The 22,093-nt window shown below is 40.2% G+C and overlaps 1 protein-coding gene across 3 annotated transcripts in view; it reads left to right on the forward strand.

Moving 5' to 3' along the window:
* The window catches only part of AP4E1 (adaptor related protein complex 4 subunit epsilon 1), a 564,842-nt gene that overhangs the window by 152,559 nt on the left and 390,190 nt on the right, over window positions 1-22,093 (forward strand). For 2 of the 3 annotated variants that reach the window (XM_044077456.1, XM_044077458.1), the window contains exons 8-10: window positions 13,445-13,518; window positions 13,678-13,800; window positions 13,907-14,016. In XM_044077456.1, coding sequence (XP_043933391.1) covers window positions 13,445-13,518; window positions 13,678-13,800; window positions 13,907-14,016 — 307 coding nt within the window. The remainder of the gene's footprint in view (window positions 1-13,444; window positions 13,519-13,677; window positions 13,801-13,906; window positions 14,017-22,093) is intronic. The other variant, XM_044077457.1, reaches the window with a different exon arrangement.

Consider the following 22,093-nt stretch of genomic DNA (forward strand, 5'->3'; position numbering starts at 1 on the left):
ATGGTGTAATATACAAAAAGAGCAACACCGAAGATATTTGAAGAAAAATATAGGCAAAGGAATCCGGATATGGAAAACTTTACAATACAAAAAATAAGAAGACTAAGAGGAAAAGTAGAAAAAGAGATTAGTAATGGAGAAGTCAAAGAAATAGAAATTGAGGGTATGGAACAGCTGGAAAGAGAAGGATTCAGTGTAGAAAATCAAATGCATAAAGCACCACAACAGGACAGAGCAATGGATATCCAACTTAAGGGGAAACCAGTGGAATAGGAAGCAACAGGTCAGGTGCCATATCAAGATATTTTGGAGCCTTCCACAGGAAACAAGTATAAAAATTCACTTGAAGCTAAACAGGAAGGAAAGGAACAGGAAACTGGGAACTCTGATGCAGTCAATGTTGAGGAGTGATAGGCCAGTGAGTTGCCATATGACAAAACAACAGATGACGCAGGATGAAATTGAAGAGAATGTGCCACAAGAAGATGTTATAGAACTTTCTATAGACTCCCCGCAGGAAATGGAAAACAAGGGATGTGCCCTCAGTATGGAAGAAAAGGAGTTAGAGTTGCTTGATTTAATTGACAAAGACAGATATATCAAGATCAATGAGAGAAATAGGCTGCAGAAGGTTAATAAAACCCCAAAAGTCAGAAGCTTGATAAAACAAAACACAGTAATTAGGACTGTCCATAGAGATCCATGCGATATAACAGAAGTAAACAGAATATATTGCTGTGCTGCTAAATTAATAACTGTTAAAATTCTACCACAGGAACATAGTGTAGCGAGGGAAAAGGGGGGCGAAAGCGAATACCATCATGGAAATATCGAATAGAGAAAACTATAAAGCAGCTAAGACAAGAAGTGTCATTGTTAGAAGATTATAGAAGAGGGAACAGATCAACAAAAATATTAAGAAAGATAGATGTGATAGAAGCAATGCGCAGTATTAGAACAGACCAGGATCTATTATGCACTATTGGAGATAAACTAAAAAATTCAAAACAGGCGGAAAAGCACAAAAATAAGCAATTTACTGATGACCCAAAAAAGTTTTATAGAGAATTGGAAAATAAGCTAAAAGGAACTGATAGACCGCCGAAAAAAGAGGAAGTAGATACATTATGGAGAAGTATCTATGAAGATCCTGTGGAACATAACAATAGAAGAAGTAAAAGAAAGAATAAGAAATTTAAAAGTACAGGATATGAAATGGGATGAAATAACAGCCAGAGAGATTGAAACAAAGTTGAGAAAAGCCTCTCATTGGAAAACCCCAGGCCCAGATGCAGTACCTAACGTTTGCCTTAAAATATTAACTTCTTTACATGAGGATCTAGCCATGAGTAAGAACTATGTAAGGATCTAGCCATGAGTAAGAACTATGTAAATGCACACCCCAAACAGACACCGCACTGGTTAACAACAGGAAAAACAATGCTTAAGAGTGAACCTGCAAGCTACCCTAAAAATTATAGACCAATAACTTGTCTTCCGACAATGTATAAACTATACACAGGGATTGAAGCTGACAGAGTTTATAGTCATTTAGAAGAAAACTCAGTTATGGCAGTAGAACAAAAGGGCAATAAAAGAAAGTCATATGGAACAAAGGATCGTTTGTTGTTAAGTAAAGTTATAGTGGAGAACTGTAAGAAAGGGAAGAATCTAAGTATGGCATGGCTCGACTATAAAAAAGCATTTGATAGTATCCCACATTCATGGATAAGAGTGCTTAAAAATGTATAAGGTACATCCTACACTGATTGATTACATTGCAGTAGCCATGCGCATCCCCGGCAAACCCAACGTTCTAGTGGACAAGCTGAGCAGGACCATTCTGAGTCCTCACGAGGGGTCCCTGAATCAGTCAGTGGCGAACCGGATCTTCAGCAGATGGGGATCCCCGTGCTGCGACCTGTTTGTGTCTTGGGACAATCACAAGTGCAGCACATTTTTTGCTCTGATCCCCCCTCCAGAGGAATTGCCCAGGGATGCTTTGATTCACGATTGGCCACCAGGTCTCCTTTATGCTTATCCTCCTATCCCCCTGATTCCCAAAGTTCTGCAGAAAACCCGGCGCTTGAAGGCTCAACTCATCCTCATTGCCCCCTTTTGGCCTCGACAGATGTTGTTCTCCTTTCTCTGGTCTCATCTGAAATATATGCCTTGGATATTAGATCTGGCTCTAGATCTTATTTCTTACCCAGGAGTGGCTTCTCCCTCCCAAAATGAAGTCTTTGAAACTGACAGCCTGGTTCCTCCAATTGAGTGATTATCAGCCAAACAAAGTTACCTTCCCCAGTGAAGGGTATTATTTTGGCTTCCCAGAAGCCATCCACCAAGAAAGTCTACCTCAGCAAATGGAAGGGATTTTCTATTTGGGCACATCAGAGGGATATAGATACTTTTTCAGCCCCCATGTCAGCCATCTTATCCTTCTTGTCTTGCCTTTTTCATCAAGGGGCAAGTTTTTCTATGATAAAGCTTCAACTGGTGGCAGTATCCAACTTCCATCTGGATGTTAGCCCGTTTTTTTTCTTCAAGATTATCTAAAGCGTTCCTAAAGGGAGTGTTCTTACTTTGCCCTCCCTTCAAGGACCCTTCCCCTCCGTGGGTTCTTTCCTTGGTACTGCAGTCTTTGACCCTCCCTCTGTGTGAACCTGCTGCAACTTGTGATATCAAGTTCTTGTCTTGGAAGACGGCCTTTTTAGTTGCTATCACTTCCACCGAGAGTTACTGAATTGCAAGCCCTCTGTATAAAACCCCCTTTTATGGTTTTCCATAAGGACAGGGTTTCCCTTAGGCCCAATCCTTCTTTTATTCCCAAGGTGGCTTTGGGAAATGACCTGAACCAGTGTATTCAGCTTCCAGTCTTTTTACCCAATTATTCTAACAAAGGCGAGTATCAGCTGCATTGCCTGGATGTACATAGACAGCTGCATTTCATAACATGAGGTACATTATTATATTTTTATAGTATTTATGATACGATGTTAGGATGTTTTTTTAATTTTTTTCTTTGTATTATAGACTGTTTTATGTAGGTCGACAGCTTGTTTTGTGACTTTCTTTATTCGCAACGCTATTTTGTATGGAGCTATATAGCTTTAAATAATTTTGTCTTGGAGGTGGGATTGGTGCCAAAAAGTTTTTTAAAAAAGTTTTGCCGACTAAAAATGGCATTCTGAAGAAGTCCACATAAAGTGGATGAAAGCGCTTAATATGTTACTGTTGTTATAGGTCGAATAAAGTATTTTTTTTACTTTCCATCAGTTATCATTTATTGTGCATCCAACAGTGACTCCAGCCTATCTGTGTGTGGTTTTTACTTCAGTTGTCGTTTTGTGGCTGGCGTTTTTGTTTATTCAGTTGACATGGATGTTACTAATGATTTACCGAATGGTGGCAATGATCGTGATGAGATGCTGAAACTGCAAATGGAGGTCAGCATTTTGAAGGAGGAAATCACCAGACTGAAGGATATTATTATCCGAGCAGACAATGGGCATATCAACAGGACAGATTCAGCACCCATTCGTGGGGTAGACACCAGTAATTTTGTGACTTGACATACCAAACGGACAAAGAACTGGCCAGAACTGTACGAATGAGAGACAGGTGAATGGGTCTAATAGTGGAGACGAACATCTCAACACTAGTCTCATTCCGGACAAAGACTACACCTTCGATTTTTCTCTTTTTAAGATCAACAAAGACAATATAAGAACTGGCGCTAGACCTAAGCGCACTATGGAAGTCGGAACATATTCGGCCGTTACTCACAAGGCTATTAATATGCCTAAAGGTACTGTGCCAAATAGTTCTAGCCCCAAATTCAAAGGGGCTGCGTCTACCAGTATTGGGCATGGTGTAAATCAGCTTGACTGTTTTCTTGCCAAAGATTTTGATTTTTGTAATGAACATTTAACAGTTCAACCTAATGACAAATTTATTTCTAACAAAGGGACATTGAAAGTTTTTATTTATGCTTTGGGTAAAAATTTAACAGCCATTAAAGGCTTAAAAATAGATAATGCATTTTTAAACAGATGCATAGAATTAAAAATAGTACCCATGAGACTACGTTTTTTTAAAGTCCCTATGGGTATAGTTATGAATGACAAAAATATACAGGATTTTAACAAATTATTTGACTGTTTCAGCATGGAATTTATGAGAATGTTGATTGTAAAAAATGACGAAAAATTAAGTAAGTTAATGGATGAAGTAGAAAAATTGAACAATTCTATAGTTAATGACTTATTTCCTCAGTGGAAAGATTTATACGACAAACAATTTATTTATGCAGATAAAAAAGCTAACAACATATATATTAAGAAGAATAAAAAAATGCAGAGAGATTCTATGCAGTACAACAATAAGAAAGCTTATTTATGGAAGAAACATACTTTTAATGAACAGACACGAGTTTATAAACACATGGAAAGGGATGATAGACGAGTATACAAAGATAATAATAGGTTTTATGAAACAAATTTCCACAAGGGAGAAAATTTTCACAAGGAGAGACAATATGGAGTGAACACAATGCAACCGAGGGGTTGGAAATGAAAAAAGTAGTGGTATTCTTGGCATTAGGGCTTAGACTCAATGAGTTAGCTTGCAGCACATTATTGGACCATTTACTATCAAGAGAGTCCCACGACAATAATACTTCATCTAAAGATATAGTTAGGTGTTACAATTTCAATATCTATAATTACACTAGTCTGGATTTGAGATTGGAACATTTTACACTGTTGGCTAAAAGTATGAAATTTGTACCTAGACCTTCATTTAATTTGATAGACACTATTATTGAAATCAAACTTTTTACACATAAATTAAATTTAGCCATGTGTTTTAAAAATACGTCTGACTACAAGAAAGTAGACATTAAGAAAAAGAGTGTTTTATACCTCCTACACACCCGAATATAGGATTTTTTGAAAAAGCAGTAATCAATGAGTTATACAGCATCAATAGGCAACTCACAAGAACGATATGTCAAGACAATTTGAATACTAATGAGAGGAAAATTTTGGAAGAGCTGACTGCTAACAATGATATAAGAGTAATGAAGCCAGACAAGGGTGGAGGGGTAGTATTGTTCAACACCTACGATTATATTAATGAAATGTACAAAATTTTGCATGATTCTGGTAATTATGAGACTGTATTTATTAACGAGATAAATATTGGGTACAAACGTATAGATATGTGTGTTGAGGAACTATTACTTGATCAACGTATTACCAAGGACACATATGACTTTTTGAAGGTGGAATATCCCACACTGGCGAGTATCGTAGGGATACCCAAGATTCATAAAAATATAGAACAACCCCCCTTTCGCCCTATAGTTTCGGGTAGCCGATCCAAGATTTACCCTCTAGATGTGGTTGTGGACAGATGGCTTAAACCATTTATCAAAATATTGTGCACTTGGTCAAAGATTCTTGGTCTTTTTTAGCAAAATTAACAAACAACAAATGGTCAGAGGACAGCACATTCATTACTATTGATGTTGTGGAGTTATTTTCTAGTATACCAAAAAAAGTAGGATTAGAATATTTTTGTAATAGTTTATACAAATATTCAGGTTTAGAATGGGACAGGATTTTAGTTATTATGGAACTCATGTCACTTGTCTTGGACCACAATTACATCCATTTTGAAGGGGAGAATTTTAAACAAGTTAGAGGCGTGGCAATGGGAGCGGCTTGCGCTCCCATATATGCTAATTTAGTCATGTTAGAATGGGAAACCACCCAGCTGTTTACTAATGATTATTATAAAAGAGTTATTATTCCCGCTATTTGGATGATATGTTTGTTTTGTGGAATGGAGACAAGCAAAGTGTTGATGCTTTTATAAAATTTTTGAACAACTCTAGTACATTCTTAAAATTTACTTTTACATGCTATGATGAAGGAATTGCATATTTAGATATTTTTATTACTAAGACGAACACTGGTTTTAAATCCAACAGTTATAGGAAAATCACGTTTTCGAATAGTTATTTAGAATTTACTAGTTGTCATCTGCGAAAGATGATGAGTATTTATAAAGGTCAATGTATTCGGGCAACCCGTATGACCTCTGAATACAATGACGTTTTGACAGAGATAGAATATATCCAGGACATGTTCAATAAGAGGGGATACCCAGAACGGTTGTTGAGTAATATATCTAGATATGTAGTGGAAGAATGGGGTAAAAAATTTCCCCCTCTATTAGGTAGAGAGTTGATTAATAAAGAACCTAATATTGAAAACAACAAATATGGTAGGGCACGTATTTTGGAATATTCACCTTATGTGGAATTTATTAAAAGAATTATAAGAAGAAATTGGAATTTGTTAGTTATTGAGGATGAAGTAAGTAATACAGTAGGGACTTCCCCGTTATTTGTGTACAAAACAGGACCTAATATTAAAAAGAAATTGGAACATATATTTCCTACTACCAGTGGTGTATATGGAAGTACAAAAAAGTGTGGTTTATGTAATCAATGCCACACAATATTAGAGATGGATTATATAACTCTAGATAACGTCAACAGAACGGTCATTAAATGTAAACAGGGTAATTGTAATACAAAAAAATATTATATACTTTGCTAAATGCATGTCTTGTTCAGGTTTTTACATCGGAAAAACAGAACTTTTTTTAGAAAACGTATTTATGATCATTTATACTGTATTAAGACTAAAGACATGAATAATGCTTTAAGCAGACATACACACGGTTATGGAGAAAAGCACATATTTAAATTTGCCATTATTGACCAGGTTAAAGTAGGTCCTATGGGTGGAAATTATAAAGCCTTATTAAGTAAAAAGGAAGTTATATGGCAAATTTTCACGGATGCAGGAAGAAAACCAGGACTGAATGATTATTTTACTATCAAACCAATATTAGAATTACAGTAGTATGCACTGCATTTATATATTGTCTAGATGTCGCACTTCTTAATTCTTCTTTAATATTTTTTCAAGATATGGAAGGAGACAGGGTAAAACTTTTGAGATTACCATATGGAATTTTTATCATCTTAGATTTCTTACTCCATTATGTTATAGTATTCCATGCCTTCGATTTTTTAGCATTATTATTAGTTTTATTTTTATCATCAATATGGTTATTTTATTATGGACAATAACATGAGGTACATTATTATATTTTTTATAGTATTTATGATACGATGTTAGGATTTTTTTTAATTTTTTTCTTTGTATTATAGACTGTTTTATGTAGGTCAACAACTTGTTGTGTGATTTTCTTTATTCGCAACGCTATTTTGTATGGAGCTATATAGCTTTAAATAATTTTGACTTGGAGGCGGGATTGGCGCCAAAAAGTTTTTAAAAAAAGTTTTGCCGACTAAAAATGGCATTCTGAAGAAGTCCACATAACGTGGCTGAAAGCGCTTAATATTTTACTATTGTTATAGGTCGAATAAAGTAGTTTTTTACTTAGCCTAGTATAAACCTATGAACCTATCTGCCCTAGGGCATTTATAAGCCTATCCAGAGTGTGTTTGGCTTTCGCCACCCATTTTAAATTAATTTTGCTATGCCCTTTTTCGTGGTGAGTATACTGTGCCTCTGTCTAACAGTGACACAGAAGTGATACCCGGGGTAAACCTACGATCTCCCATCCACTCATCAAGATTCCTCTTGAAGAGAGTCAGTGAGGCACTCTGCCTAACCTGGACTGGGATTTTATTCCAGAGTGAAGGAAGCCTCTGGGTTATGAATCTGTCCCTCCAGCATGTCCTATTTATTTCAGTGCTGAGGTTCAAGTCTCTCGAGCGCGTAGCTCGATGGGATTTGGATTTTCTGAGGTGCAGCATGTCCATTAATTCCGGGTTGGACATGGCTTTATACGTCAGGCACAGATCACCTCTGAGCAGGTGGTATGCCACTGAGTAGAGCTGGAGTTTCTTTAACCGGGCAGCATATGGCATCTGTTTGAGCCCTTTGATCCTCTTGGTGAGGTACTTTTGGGGTCTTTCCAGTTGCTGCAGGTGTCTGGTAAGGTACATCCCAAAAGGGGCATTGTACTTAATTATGGGCCTGATGAGGGATGAGTAAAGAGGCACAATGACCTCCCCTGATCTAGATGTGAATCCCTTCATGATTAGGTGGGCTATATAAAATGTTTTTCTAACCACTTTGGCCACATGGTTGTCAAATGAGAGATTGCTATCAACTTGGGTCCCTAATTACTTCTTCTGTACTTAATGGATTACCACCTATGTGGTAATTTGTGGGCACTTTGTTTTTGCCAAAGGGGATAACTATACACTTTTTGGCGTTTAGCTTGAGGCCATGGCTCTGGCACCAGTTGTCTGTTTCTATGAGGCCCTTTTGGAGGATGCTTGTGTCAGCTGGAGAGTCGATTGTGGCGCCCAGTTTGCAGTCATCTGCGAACTTGGTCAGCCACAGTCCTTCCGTGTTGGCCTGTACCTCCGAGAAATATATACCAAACAAGAGAGGTCCCAGGACTGAGCCTTGTGGGACGCCACTTGTAACTGGTTTGGAGTCTGACATGGCTCCAGCAATTCTAACCATGTGGGTTCTGTCCTTAAGCCAGTTTGCAACCCATCTAGTGACATAGGGGTTTATATTTAAGCTGGTGAGCTTATCTATAATGCCAGAGTGGGGCATTGTATCGAAGGCTTTTGCGAGGTCCAGGTAGGCTGTGTGGACCACCTTCCCCTCGTCAATGGCCTTGGTGACTGTTTCAAAGAAATCGACTAGGTTTAAGAGACAGGATCTGCCCTTAACAAAGCCGAACTGGGTAGGATCCAGTGTCTGTGGGTCCCCAATATCTTTATTTATGAGGTCCATGATGATCCTTTCCATAGCTTTGCAGACCAAGCTAGTCAGGCTTATGGGGCGATAGTTTCCAGGATCCGTTGAGGCACCACCTTTGTGGAGAGGGGCCACTGTTGCTGTACGCCACTCTTTGGGTACATATCCTGTAATAAGTCTGAGATTGAACAGTAGTTTTATGTTTGGGTTTAGCTCTTCTTGGAGTTCATGTAAGATGCAGCCCGGGACACCGTCTGGTCCCATTGATGCTGTGTTTTTTTGCTTTGGAGAGGGTGGCTCTTACCTCAGCATCTGAGATGTCAAGGGCAGCACTCTGCTGGGATAGATATTTGCCCTTTTGGTGGGGAGGGTGGGGAGAAGTTTGCACTGAACCTGTCAGCTAGGATGTTGGCAATGTCTGTGGGTTCGGTGTATTTTTTGTCATTTTGGACTAATTCTGAGCATATCTGGGAATTCCCACCCAGGTTCCTAACATAACTAAAGAAAGCTTTGTGATTATCCTTAGTGTCCTGTGCAATTTTTCTCTCGAATCTGGCCTTAGACGATTTTATGAGTGCCCGTAGTTTTTTGCTAATACTGATCAGAGATGCCTTCCCTTTTTGGGATTTTGCTCTATAATGTAGTAGCTTCCTCCTTCTGTTGTATAGTTTGTTTATGGCTGGGGTCCACCAGACAGGACGTCTGCCTTTGGAGGATTGGGTCTTGGTTTTATTTGGGATTGCATGATCCATGCATTCCTGAAGGTGTTCATAGAATGCGTTTATAAGCGGTCTGGGCCATATTTTCCACAGGCCTGGAGGCTTTGAAGGATTCCACCTCGGTTTTGAGGAGTGTGAAATTTGCTTTAGAGAAGTTTTTCACTGTGGTATTCTGGGCAGGGGGTGGGGTCGGGATGTGAATATCCAGTAAGATTAGTTTATGGTCTGATCTTACCAGTGAGGGATACACTTCTGGTCTGGAGCATAGAGTCCCCATGTTGGTGATGATCAGGTCCAGTATGTTTTCCCCTCTTGTGGGAGTGGTAACAAGTTGTTCCATAGCATTTGAGTTTATAAATTCTAGGAACCTTTGGGCTAGGGTGTTGGAACTAGAGTAATGCTCCCAGTCTATGTTTGGGTAGTTGAAGTCGCCCAGTATAATGGTGTTTGGAGAGACCTTCATATTTTCCAGTGTTCTCAGGAAGGCTGAGTGGGGTTCCTGGGTTTGGGAGGGTGGTCTGTAGTAGGCTATAAACTGGAAGGCAGTTTTTATCCACTGTTAGTTGCACATGGATAGTCTCTGAAGCTTCATGCTGTGCCACCAACCTGGAGGTGTGGGTATCTTTGACGAATATTGATACTCCCCCTCCTTTTGTGGTTCGGTCCAAGTTTTGGGGCCGAAAAGCATGGTATGAGGTATAACCTGGTAGTGCTGGGATGCTCTCGGGAGCCTTGAACCAGGTTTCTGTTACTGCACAGATATCGATGTTCTCCATACTAAGGAGAGTTTCGAGTGCGTGCATCTTGAGGTTTAGACTTCTGGCATTGAGTAGCATTACTCTTAGTTTCTTATCCCTTGTGATACCTATGGAGGTGGGTTTGTCTTTTGAGCCTTGCCTAAAAAAGGCATTATGGGGGTAGCAAGAGCCTTTGCCAATATCCGAAAGCCCAGGGGTAAGCCGTCCCTAGCGAAGCATCGTGGCTTGTCGAGCATGTCATCCCAGGCTGACAGGCATTGGATCCCCTTTAAATGACACCAATACTTAAGCCAATTGTTGAAATTGATCATCTTGTCTTCATATTGTGGCATCATTCTTGGTGAGGGTAAGATGCTACTCAAGGTCAGGGTCATACCGGCCTGGGCTACATGCTCAGAGAGCTCCTCTATGTCTCTTTTCATGTAGTCCAGGGAGGTACGTCTCAGGTCATTCACACCAGCATGGACAATGACTGAGTCATAATGTTCTTTGTTGGGCAGCAGCATGCAACCACAACAAGGGTCTTGCCTTCTCACATCCCCATGCTGCCCAGACCCTCACCACAGATGCATCAGATTATGCCTGGGGTGCACACCTGGATGGCAGGTGCATTCAGGGCCATTGGAGCCCAAATCAAATGCATCTGCACATCATCCAAAAAGAGATGCTAGCTGTTCAGCACGCTCTGACAGCTTTCAGACCCCTACTCTCCCCGGGGCCTCTAGTGATCAAAACAGACAACACTACAGTGATGTGGTATATCAACAAGCAGGGAGGAACTCACTCTTATCCTCTCTGCAGGCTTGCCATGACCCTTTGGCACACAGTTTCAGCCATGCAGATTCACCTGCTAGCAGAATTCCTGCCAGGCTCCCTAAACTCTCTGGCAGACAACTTAAGCAGAAACCTGCTAGACCCACACGAGTGGCAGCTAGACCGCAGAACCTTCAACCTTGTAACCCAGAAATGGGGCACCCCAAAGGTGGACCTCTTTGCCTCCCACAACAATCACCAGTTCAGCAAATTCTGCACCAGAGAACCTCATACCAAGGTCTGCCTAGTGGGTGCTCTATCCTTCCAATGGGTAAACCTCTCTATTTATGCATTTCCCCCTCTAACACTACTTTCAAGGGTACTGCTCAAAATGAGGGAGGAAAAACCAAGGGCAATCTTGATTGCCCCAGACTGGCCATGCCAGCACTGGTACCCACTGCTGCGCAGCCTGTCACCCCTACCACCATAGCACCTACTTCAGATCCCAACACTCCTGACCCAGAAGAATGGCGAATTCATGCATCCGCAATTGCAGACCCTGAACCTGGAAGCCTGGCTTATTTCCCTGATCTCTCCTCCAGCTGCCAGCCTAAGCAAACAAGTCCTGGATGTTATGCGTGAGACCAGATGCCCCAGCACTAGAAAATCCTATTCTTTGAAATGAAAAAGTTTTTGCACCTGGATCCCAGGCTAAAGGAGCTGAAACAGCACAGCCCTCCCTACCTCTCATCCTGGATTACTTAGATCTACTACACAGGGGCCTATCCTTCTCTTCTATTAAAATTCATGCCTCTGCCATCAATGCTCATTACAGCACAGAGCCACCACTCTTCTCACACCATCTCATCAAACAGTTCCTCAGAGGGGCTAACAGTTTAAGACCACCCAGAAGAGTTCCTACCCCAGCTTGGGACCTTAACTTTGTGTTGGAAAAACTCACCCCACCCCCTTTAAGCCTGCAGCTTCAGCAGAGTTAAAATTCCTCTCTGGGAAAACAGACTTGCTTCTGGCCATCACTTCAGCTAGAAGAGTTTCAGAGCTACAAGAACGCATGGCTGTAGAGCCCTTCATCATTTTCCATTCTGACATGGTCTTCCTCAGGACTAACCCAACTTTCATGCCTAAAGTGGCATCCAGTGTGGGTGTCAACCAATCAATTCATTTGCCCACCTTTTTTCCTAACCCACAAAACAAGGAGGAAAGAATTCTGCATTCTCTAGATGTGCACAGGCAAGCTCAGTTTCTACCTGGATAGGACTAAATCTTTTAGGAAAACTGACCAATTGCTAGTCAGCTTTGCAGCAGGGGCCGAGGGCAAGGCCATAGCCAAACAAACAGTCTCCAAATGGATAGCACACTGCATCCATTTCTGCTACAAACACCATGGGAAACCTCCCCCTAAGGAGGTCAGGATGCATTCCACCAGGGCAACCTCCACCTTTGCAGCTTTTCTCAGATGGGTCCCCACCAGGGACATCCTGGAGACTGCAACATGGACCTCTCTTCATGCCTTCACCAAGCATTACCACCTGCCTATCTTCTCCAAATTCAGGGCAGGCTTTGCAACCGCAGTCTTGCATGGCATCCTAGCCAGCCCCCAATCTTCTTGACTGCCTCCACTCTTTTCTTCAGCTTTAGGAATCAACCCAAGTGTGATGACTGCAACAGTGAAACACGAAGAACATAGTACAGTTGTGTACACTTACCATAAATGTAGATGTTCTTCGAGTGTATTCGCTGTTGCAGTCTTGGTTTCCCACCCTCCATCCCCCTTGTCTCTCTCTCTCTCTCTCTCTCTCTTCCTCACTCCTTGCAGTGAATTTTTGGTATTTGCTTTCTACTGGTGGTGTTCTTCCACCATAACTTAGCTCCCTATTTGGGGTCTCCTGACAGTTGGGGCAAGAAAAACTGATGTAATGGTGTTGGCTGCCTGATTTTATACCACTGATGACCTGATGTCAGTTCTGGAGCAACAGCAACCGACGGAGGAATACTAAGCCTCTGGTATTCGGGCTGGCTGGATAACCCAAGTGTGATGACTGCAACAGTGAATGCACTCGAACATCTACATTATGGTAAGTGTACACAACTGTACTTTCTGTCACTCACGCCTTCACTATTACATTACATTCTAGTCTTTTAGACTCTAGTAGACTGTGCTGTGTGAGAGTATTTTGTGTACTGGTATTTTTTTCATTCTTGTTTTAGCTATCTGAATGAAATTTAGTTGCATCCTTTTCTGTTTTTAAAGTCTGTTATTTTGGAATACGTGGGGATAAGTTTAATTTTCAACTATGTGGTTGTAGCTTGATTTTTTTTAATACTTTCATTCAATAAGTGCTTTGTTTTCTCTTTGATATGCTAGGATGAGTGAAGTAATGTATGATGTCTTGGACGAATCTTTGAGAAGGGCTGAAATTAATCACAACATAACATATGGTACGTCAGAGTTATTGATAAATGACCTTTGTATATATTTCTTTTATATTAAAATAACAGAACAGATGTGATTTTTAAAATCTAATCAAGAAAGCTTTACTTTTTAACTGCATTTTCCTGTTAAACCTTTTTTTTTTTTTTTTTTTTTTTTAATTACAGCTATTTTGTTTGAGTGTGTGCGGACAATTTATACCATCTATCCCAAGTCAGATCTGCTTGAGAAAGCTGCTATGTGTGTGGGTAAATTTGTTTTGTCACCTAAAATAACACTAAAATATTTAGGTAAGGAAAAGTAGATATTTTACTGTTTTTTTTTTTTTTTTGAAAACTTCTTTATGTAGCTGTAAAAACTGTTTTCAATGGCTTTAGCGTAACTTTTCTTTTCTAGGACTTAAGGCTCTTACTTCTGTAGTGCAGCAGGACCCCAAGCTTGCGCTCCAGCATCAGATGACAATAATTGAGTGTCTTGACCACCCTGATCCCATTATAAAAATGGAGGTAATCTGTGCTTTACATCAACAATTTTTTTTCTTGTATTTAAAAAACTGCCCTGGGACACCCAGAACTTTGCTGTAAACTTTATAGAAAATGTCTGAAAGCGTTACTTCAAAACAGTTTATTTTCATTTGTCACTATTTTCTTCACATCAACAAGGGTTTATAAAACACAGGTGTGCCAAAACTGCTGTAATGTTCTTGCTTAGTTATATTAATACTTAAATTCGTTGACACAAATTAGCCGTCTTTATCCTTCTTTCACTCATAATCCCATATCTCTGCTTTATCTTCAAATGGGTCATGTGTGAGCCAGACCCTGTCCTGGTTCCTGTTGGGCGTAAGTCAGATAACCAGTCCTGTGCACACACCTGTGACATTTTGGAGGTGATACTGTTGATTCCGGAGAGAGAATGCCCAGCATGAGAGAAAAATAGTTTAGTGACTTGGTATTAAAATGGCACCATTTGTATCTCTCAGAGGTAACATATTTTAAATATGTTCAAGGTTTTCCCCATTTTCCCCAGCTTAGGAATTCCATAAAGGTCTGTGATATATATAGATATATATATATATATATATATATATATATATATATATATCTATATATCTATATATATATATATATATATATATAGATAAATATATATATATATATCTATATATATATATATATATATATATATATATATATCTATATATATATATATATATATATATATATCTATATATCTATATATATATATATCTATATATCTATCTATATATATCTATATATATATATATATATATATCTATATATCTATATATATATATATATCTATCTATATATATATATATATATATATATATATATATATATAGATAGATATAGATAGATATAGATAGATATTTTTTTTAGTTTTGTTAGATTGTTACTCATTATTGTAGAAGTACTAACATCATGCTTTATATTTCATTTAGTATTGGTATCTCGTATAGTATATTCTCAAAAACTACAAACAGGTTTTGAGAATAATCCAGCAGTACCTTGACATGCAGCATGAGCTGGCCTTGTGGGTGCAGAAGTGCACCTCTAGAGTGTGTAGCATGATTTAAGCTGGTCTATCAGAACCATATCTTCATGTGCTTGTGCCTTGTGATGAAACTACTAGATTGTGCCATGGATACAGCTGATCCCTCACACATTGGCTACACATGAACATTTGAAAGGAGATAGGTTATTCCATTCTGTCTGCATCCTAATAAAAAGACTCTGAAGCTAGAGTAACTTGTGTCTGAGATATGAATGCTGAGATCTACCCACCCCCACCAACACAATCACCATTGTCCCCTCCCAAAGAATTTTGGGGAGAGAAACACACAGGTTCAGGAAGGACCACAATAGAATAGCCTGTTACACACCCCTTTGTGTTCTTACAGAAGTGCCTAAGTGAGTACCTTTTTGTACCGGAAGTGGGAGGAGAAGCCTTCAGCCAGTCAAAGCTTATTGTCAGGGTTTTCACTTATGCAGCCAAGAATCACATGGACATAGCTTTGTCACCTTCAAAGAAACTAGATGCTCTCTGCTGGCACATTGAGCGATTTGAGATCCAGAGAATGGAATCCTGTCTGATTCCTTCAGTCCAAACAGATCTTGAAGAACAGCATCTTGTCATTTTGCTACTTGGGAAGGAGCCAGAGTCTTTGGACAAGAAAGGCAGAATATTGTTTTCCTGTGCTACATTGAGACTTAGGTTGTTCATCTGTCTTCCTCACATGTTCAGATTTTCTCGTGGGGGGGGGGGTTGGGCATTGTAAAAAAATTTCAGTCCTGTAGGAGAACCAGGGATTACACAGTAGACTTTGACTAATGGCTTGCTGCAACTTTGTATTGATATTTTGGCCACTGCAACAAGCTTAGGCACGAACCTGTGGAGGATGACGTAGTAATGGCTGCTCCAATAAGGAAAAGCTTGAGTAAGCCATCATGGGAAATGTTCTCTTTCATCATCCTTTCTAAGCTATGGTTGATGACCTCTAGAGGAAAAAGTAAATCCTTACTGCAGCTGAGACCCTTTATGCATTGCATCCAGGCTATGCCACCCACAAGAAAGAAAGACTACAGTGCAATGAAAAAGTATTTGCCCCCTTCCTGATGTCTGATTTTTTGCACGTTTGTCACACTTGTATGTTTACTAAATTATTACTCTTATTTTTGTTTTACTTGGATCACTTGTCTATGTACTTAAAGGATTTTCGATTGGAAGCAGACTGCCTGCCTTGCATTACTTTCGAATACTTAGTAATGCTGTACAATTAATATATTTTCTATTATTAGTTTTTGTTTTGTTTTGTTTTGTTTTGACTTGGGACGAGTTTAAGTTCGCTACTTCTACTACTATTGTCTGATCTGATTAGTATACAGTGATTAACTAGAGATATATGGACTGAAAATCTTCCACACAGAGAAGTTTCTTACACTGTTTTGTTTCACACTTAAATGCTTCAGATCATCAAACACACTTAAATATTAGACAAATATTAGACAAAGATAACCCAAGTAAACTCAAAATACAGTTTTTAAGTGATGATTTTATTTATTAAGGAAAAAATAAACTATCCAAACCTGCATGACCCTATGTGAAAAAGTAAATGCCCTCTTGTTAAATCTGAAGTAACTGTGGTTAATCACATTTTTGGGAAAGCCGAGTTCAATTTCACTGGCCACACCCAGGCCTGATTACTGCCAGACCTGTTGAATCAAGAGATCACTTAAATAGAACCTGTCAGACAAAGTGAAGTAGGACAAAAGATCCCAAAAAGGAAGACATCATGCTGCAATCTAAAGAAATTCCGGAGCAGAAGAGAAACAAAGTAATTGACATCTATCAGTCTGGAAAAGGTTACAAAGCCATTTTTAAAGCTTTGGAACTCAGCAAACTACGGCGAGAGCCATTATCCACAAATGGAGAAAATATGGAACAGTGGTGAACCTTCCCAGGAGTGGCCGGCCTACAAATATTACCCCCAAGAGCGCAGCGGCGACTCAACCAAGAGGTCACAAACGAACCCAAAACAATATCTAAAGAACTGCAGGCCTCACTTGCCTCAGCTAAGGTCAGTGTTCATGACTGAACCATAAGAAAGAGACTGGGCAAAAATGGCATGCATGGCAAAGTTCCAAGGCGAAAACCACTGCTGACCAAAAAGAAGATAAATGTTCGTTTCACTTTTGCCAAAAAACATCTTGATGATCCCAAGACTTTTGGGAAAATATTCTGTGGACTGATGAAACAAAAGTTGAACTTTTTGGGAGGTGTGCATCCCATTACATCTGGTGTAAAAGTAACTCAGCTTTTCAGAAAAAAGAACATCATGCCAACAGTCAGACATGGTGGTGGTGGTGTGATAGTCTGGGGCTGCTTTGCTGCTTCTGGACCTGGACGACTTGCTGTGATTGGTGGAACCATGAATTCTGCTCTCTACCAAAAAATCCTGAAGGAGAATGTCCGGCCATGAATTTGTGACCTCAAGCTGAAGCGCACGAGCTCTGCAGCTGGACAATGATCCAAAACACACCAGCAAGACCACCTCTGACTGGCTTAAAAAAACACATTGAAAGTTTTGGAGTGGCCTAGTCAAAGTCCGGACTTGAATCCAATTGAGATGCTGTGGCATGACCTTAAAAAGGCGGTTCATGCTCAGAAACCCTCCAATATGGCTGAATTAAACAATTCTGCAAAGAAGAGTGGGCCAAAATTCCTCAACAGCGATGTGAAAGACTCATTGCCAGTTATCGCAAGCACTTGATTGCAGTTGTTGCTGCTAAGGGTGGCACAACCAGTTATTAGGTTTAGGTGCCATTTACCTTTTCACATAGGGCCATGTAGGTTTGGATAGTGTTTTTCCTTAATAAACAAAATCATCACTTAAAAACTGCATTTTGTGTTTACTTGGGTTATCTTTGTCTAATATTTACATTTGTTTGATTATCTGAAACATGTAAGTGTGACAAACATGCAAAAAATGGTATCTGTTCTTGCCTTTGCTGCTGCAGGGCATCTGGATTTATATTTATTTGTTGGTTTGTTCTCCTGGTTGGTGGACTGTTGCATGATCCTTCCAGTCATGCACTCCACCAGTGGCATAAAGTAAAGTAATATTCATTTACACGTGTAGTAAGCTACAAATCAAAAGATTGCTTGAATTTCGTGCATTAAAGGTGTTCGTCAAATAAACTTCTTCATTTGTTTTTCTTACTGTTTAACACCATCATAAAATAAGTTTTATTGTGTTTGTAGATGTTAATATTGTATAGAAATAGTGTACAAAATGAACTATATACAGCTGACACTGATTATGATAAACACCTTTTGGCACATCACTTTTTAGGGACTGTATATGAAGGCTATTTGGTTTGTTGTAAGTAGTCATTGCAGAGTACTGATTGCTGTAAATGGTGTCTCCTTTATAGAGTTTCAAAATGTTGGTCACTGTAGCAGAGGAGAAGGAATTAATGTATTTATCTATCTGGTTGACTGTTTTCTGGTGGCCTTGTTGAAAGATTTCCTGATAGTATCCCTCAAATGTAGACTTCTGTCTGTTTATGATTCAGCCATACAAGTCCTTTCTGATCCCATATCAAACGGTAGCCTTTATTAGAATGAATCTGTATACTCTGCATTGTTGTTTTTTTTTCTGCCTTCATAGAAGGTGTCGAAGGTTATCTTAGCATATTAAAGACATAGTGGAGGGTTCAAACTCTCATCTTCTGGGCAACTTGGAAACCATAGTCTTGACTGTGATTTTTGCCTGCCTGAGAATGAGTATTGCATTGGGCTGACGGGCACCTTTGGCTGCAGAGTCAAAACACACACACAGACACACACTTTTACTGTTCATAGGTTGGCACTAGGCTATCAGCCCTAGGGCCTATACAAGCCTAGCCATAACAATGGCTGTTCTGTTAGAACATTATCAGCAGGCCTTGGAGTGGTGTCAGTCCTACATGTTTTGACTTATTTTTTTTCCTTGAGGCCAAACCTGTTAAATGTTCTTATGATAAGTGTTTCACTGGCATGATGAATGAAAAGCCTGTGTTGGTCCCTCCTCATTTCAAGAAATGTAGTTCAGTTTGTGAGGGGAAAGCTTCACTTTCAGGGTGGAAAGGCCACTTCAGCCCTTGTTTATTTCAGGGAGTGCTGTTTGCCATCTGTGATAACTCCACATGAGCTATGGGCTATTCTTGCTATGAAAGTTTTAGATGAAGGACTAATTCCAGGACCTATGCTGATTTTTTTTGGTCCAATTTATTTGTATATTTATGTCTTTTGTATGCATTTACAAATGCAGACATTAATCACATCAGATAACTTAATATTTGATTGTATACCGAGTAGATGTATTTGATTTACCAAGGGCAGTATCCCTGTCTGACTTAGTAAGTGCATCACTTATTGCATTTTGACTTCCACTGAAGTCTAGGAGTGTTGATTTATTTGCACCTCTATCAGAGATTATGATATCATGATCTATGTTTAATTTTAGAAGGTCTAAGTGTGGCTAGGGAGCATAAATGTCTGTGGTTTGTCATTATGTTTGAGATTGTCACTTTTAGCTCCATTATGCATTGTGTAGTCCACATTCTTTTGACCAATGTACAGGGTAAAATCTGGGCATATTTGTTTGATGTTTAGTAGTTTATCCAGTTATTGTTGGGCAGTTAAAGTCTCTCATAAGAAAATCATAAGAATTTTTCATGTTATGTTGTCCTGTCTTGCCTTCATTCTTTGCTGGTTGGGTTCAGAACCGAGAATCTGTTCCGACTCTGCCTATACTAAAGCTCAAGAGCTTCCACTGGCTCGAGGCTATACCCTATCCCATCATGCTTGGGGAGATTACCCAGATCTTGTTTGCTGCTAAACTAGATTGGATGCTTCCTACCAGGCTAAGTGGAATCATTATTCTTCTTTTATATTGTTTTTTTGCTCTAAATATTTAGTGTGTTTGTTGGATTATTTGCTTTTAGTGTGGTACACAAGTTTTTCTAGATCCGTTGTGATATTTTGTACTGTTTGTTGCTGGCTGTCGTCTTTCGCTAGGCCGTTTATTCCCCCCCCCCATACCGAGTTCAAAATCATATGACGTAGAGAGTTTTTGGTCTTTGTTGTTTAAAACTTGTCTTGTTCCCCCTATTTTCTATATCATTAGGTAGTCCGTTTGAGTTAGAGGGCTCCCTTTCAGCCCATTCAACTTAGAGGGCTTCCCCCCTTTCCTTGCCATTTTTTCCAGTGAGGAGTTATCGTTTAACTTAGAGACTTCTCTGGCTAGAGGTGATTGTCGTTTAAGTTAGAGACTTCTCCTCTGGCTTCCCTTTGCTTTATTTGTAGTTGTTGATAAAAAAAAAAAGTTGTTCTGATTGTTTAGTAGTGGTATTAGTAGTCTGCCTTGTACTCTTGCTAGTCATGTCTATAGATACTAAAGAAGATGAACCTTCGGGCTTCAAAAAATGTGATTGATACAGGCAGAAAATGTCCTTGACAAAAGGACACACCAGTCATGTGTACTGTTTAGGTGCTGTCCATCTGCAAGAGTCGTGCTCTTTTTGCCATGCATTCAGCTCCAGAGTATTATTGGAGAGGAAAAACAAGTTAATTATTAGGGGGATGAAAGTTCCTTTTTCTGAGGCACCAGAAGGGAAACAGAGCTCCTCGAAATCCTCCCACCATTCTCAGTCCCCTAGATCAGGCAAGTCTTCTAAGAGATCTTCTTCCATGGCTGCAGAATCAGAACCGTCGAAGTAGCAGGCAAAGGATTCATCCATGGACCCAAAGGCTTTTGGGCCCGAAAAAGCTACCTCTTCGGCTCCACTGGTTATTTTGGAGCCGACAGCGTATCACATATGGAGCCGGTCCCCAGTCCTGGAACCGGTCTCCTCAGTTTTGCATTCACCTATCTTGCAGTCAGATCCTCGACCATGTCCTCTTGGTCCTCCAGGAGTCTCTCGAATGACTATGTGAAGCGGGTGGTCAAGAGGCTGTTACAGATGCCGACACTGGCCAAGATTCTGTTGAGTCCAGCCCAGAAGGATTTGGGTCCAACAACCGTCATTTCCCCTTCTTCGATTCCTCCTCTGACCAATGTTGTGGCTTCAGAGCCGGAGTGCTTGGATTTGATTGTAGTAGAAATGTGGGGGTCGAGACCTGCTCCAGGATCTTCGGTCCCGACTTCCGCTCTGACCTTCTCGGTGTCATCATTTGTTGAGTGGTCTAGGGGCCTACGGTCCCCCATCGAGTCCAGGGAGGAGAGTCAGGTGGGACAGTTGTCTGATCCGAATCTACCTCTTGGGGCTTAGGCACAGGTGAGCTGAGCGCCTACATTGGCCTCAGAGCCCATTGCCTTGGCTCGGGGGCAGTCTCCTGGCTCTTCGGAGCCGGAAGCTCCCTCGGAGCGGTGTTGTGCTTTCGAGGTCATGAGGAGAATGCTGTCAGCTCCACTCTCGGATCTAAACACTCTTCCCCCAAAAGTGCCACAGTCTGCCTCTTTATCATCTCTCCAACCCAGGCGTGGAGACGATCCAAAGTCCCAGGACTCCCCATTGGACGAAACCATCTCTTCTGAAACCTCTCCCGTGTACCCTTCTGGAGAGGTCCCTCAGAAGAGGGCATATAAGAGGAAACATCTAGACTCCCCCGAGGAGTCTATCATGTCAGACATGGACCTAGATGATTCAGAAGGCTCCCCACTGTCACCCTCTGAGGAAGTCTCCTTTGCCGACATTCTAGAAATCCTTAAACATAGAGGTGGCTGAAAGTCCATTAAGCCTTCTGAGGATGAGTCCATGTACCTGGAGGTTTGGGTCTCGCCCCTCCACCTCTTGGGTGACTCTGCCTATCGATCAATTCCTAAACGTAGTCAAAAAGGTGTCCCAGTAGATGCTATGGCGGTGGCTGCAGCCTCCAAAAAGGAATTGTCTGAGACTCCCTCATCTGTTCATCCGCCTTGATTTCTGCATTAGTAACTGTATTTAGAGCACAGCCTAGAGCTGTTTACTGAATTTCCTGTTTGCAGTTATTTTTAAAATCGTTTTGTTCTCAGAA

The sequence above is a fragment of the Protopterus annectens genome, chromosome 7.part0 (assembly GCF_019279795.1).
Source record: "Protopterus annectens isolate FY-2018-M chromosome 7.part0, PAN1.0, whole genome shotgun sequence".
Taxonomy (NCBI): Eukaryota; Metazoa; Chordata; order Ceratodontiformes; family Protopteridae; genus Protopterus; species Protopterus annectens.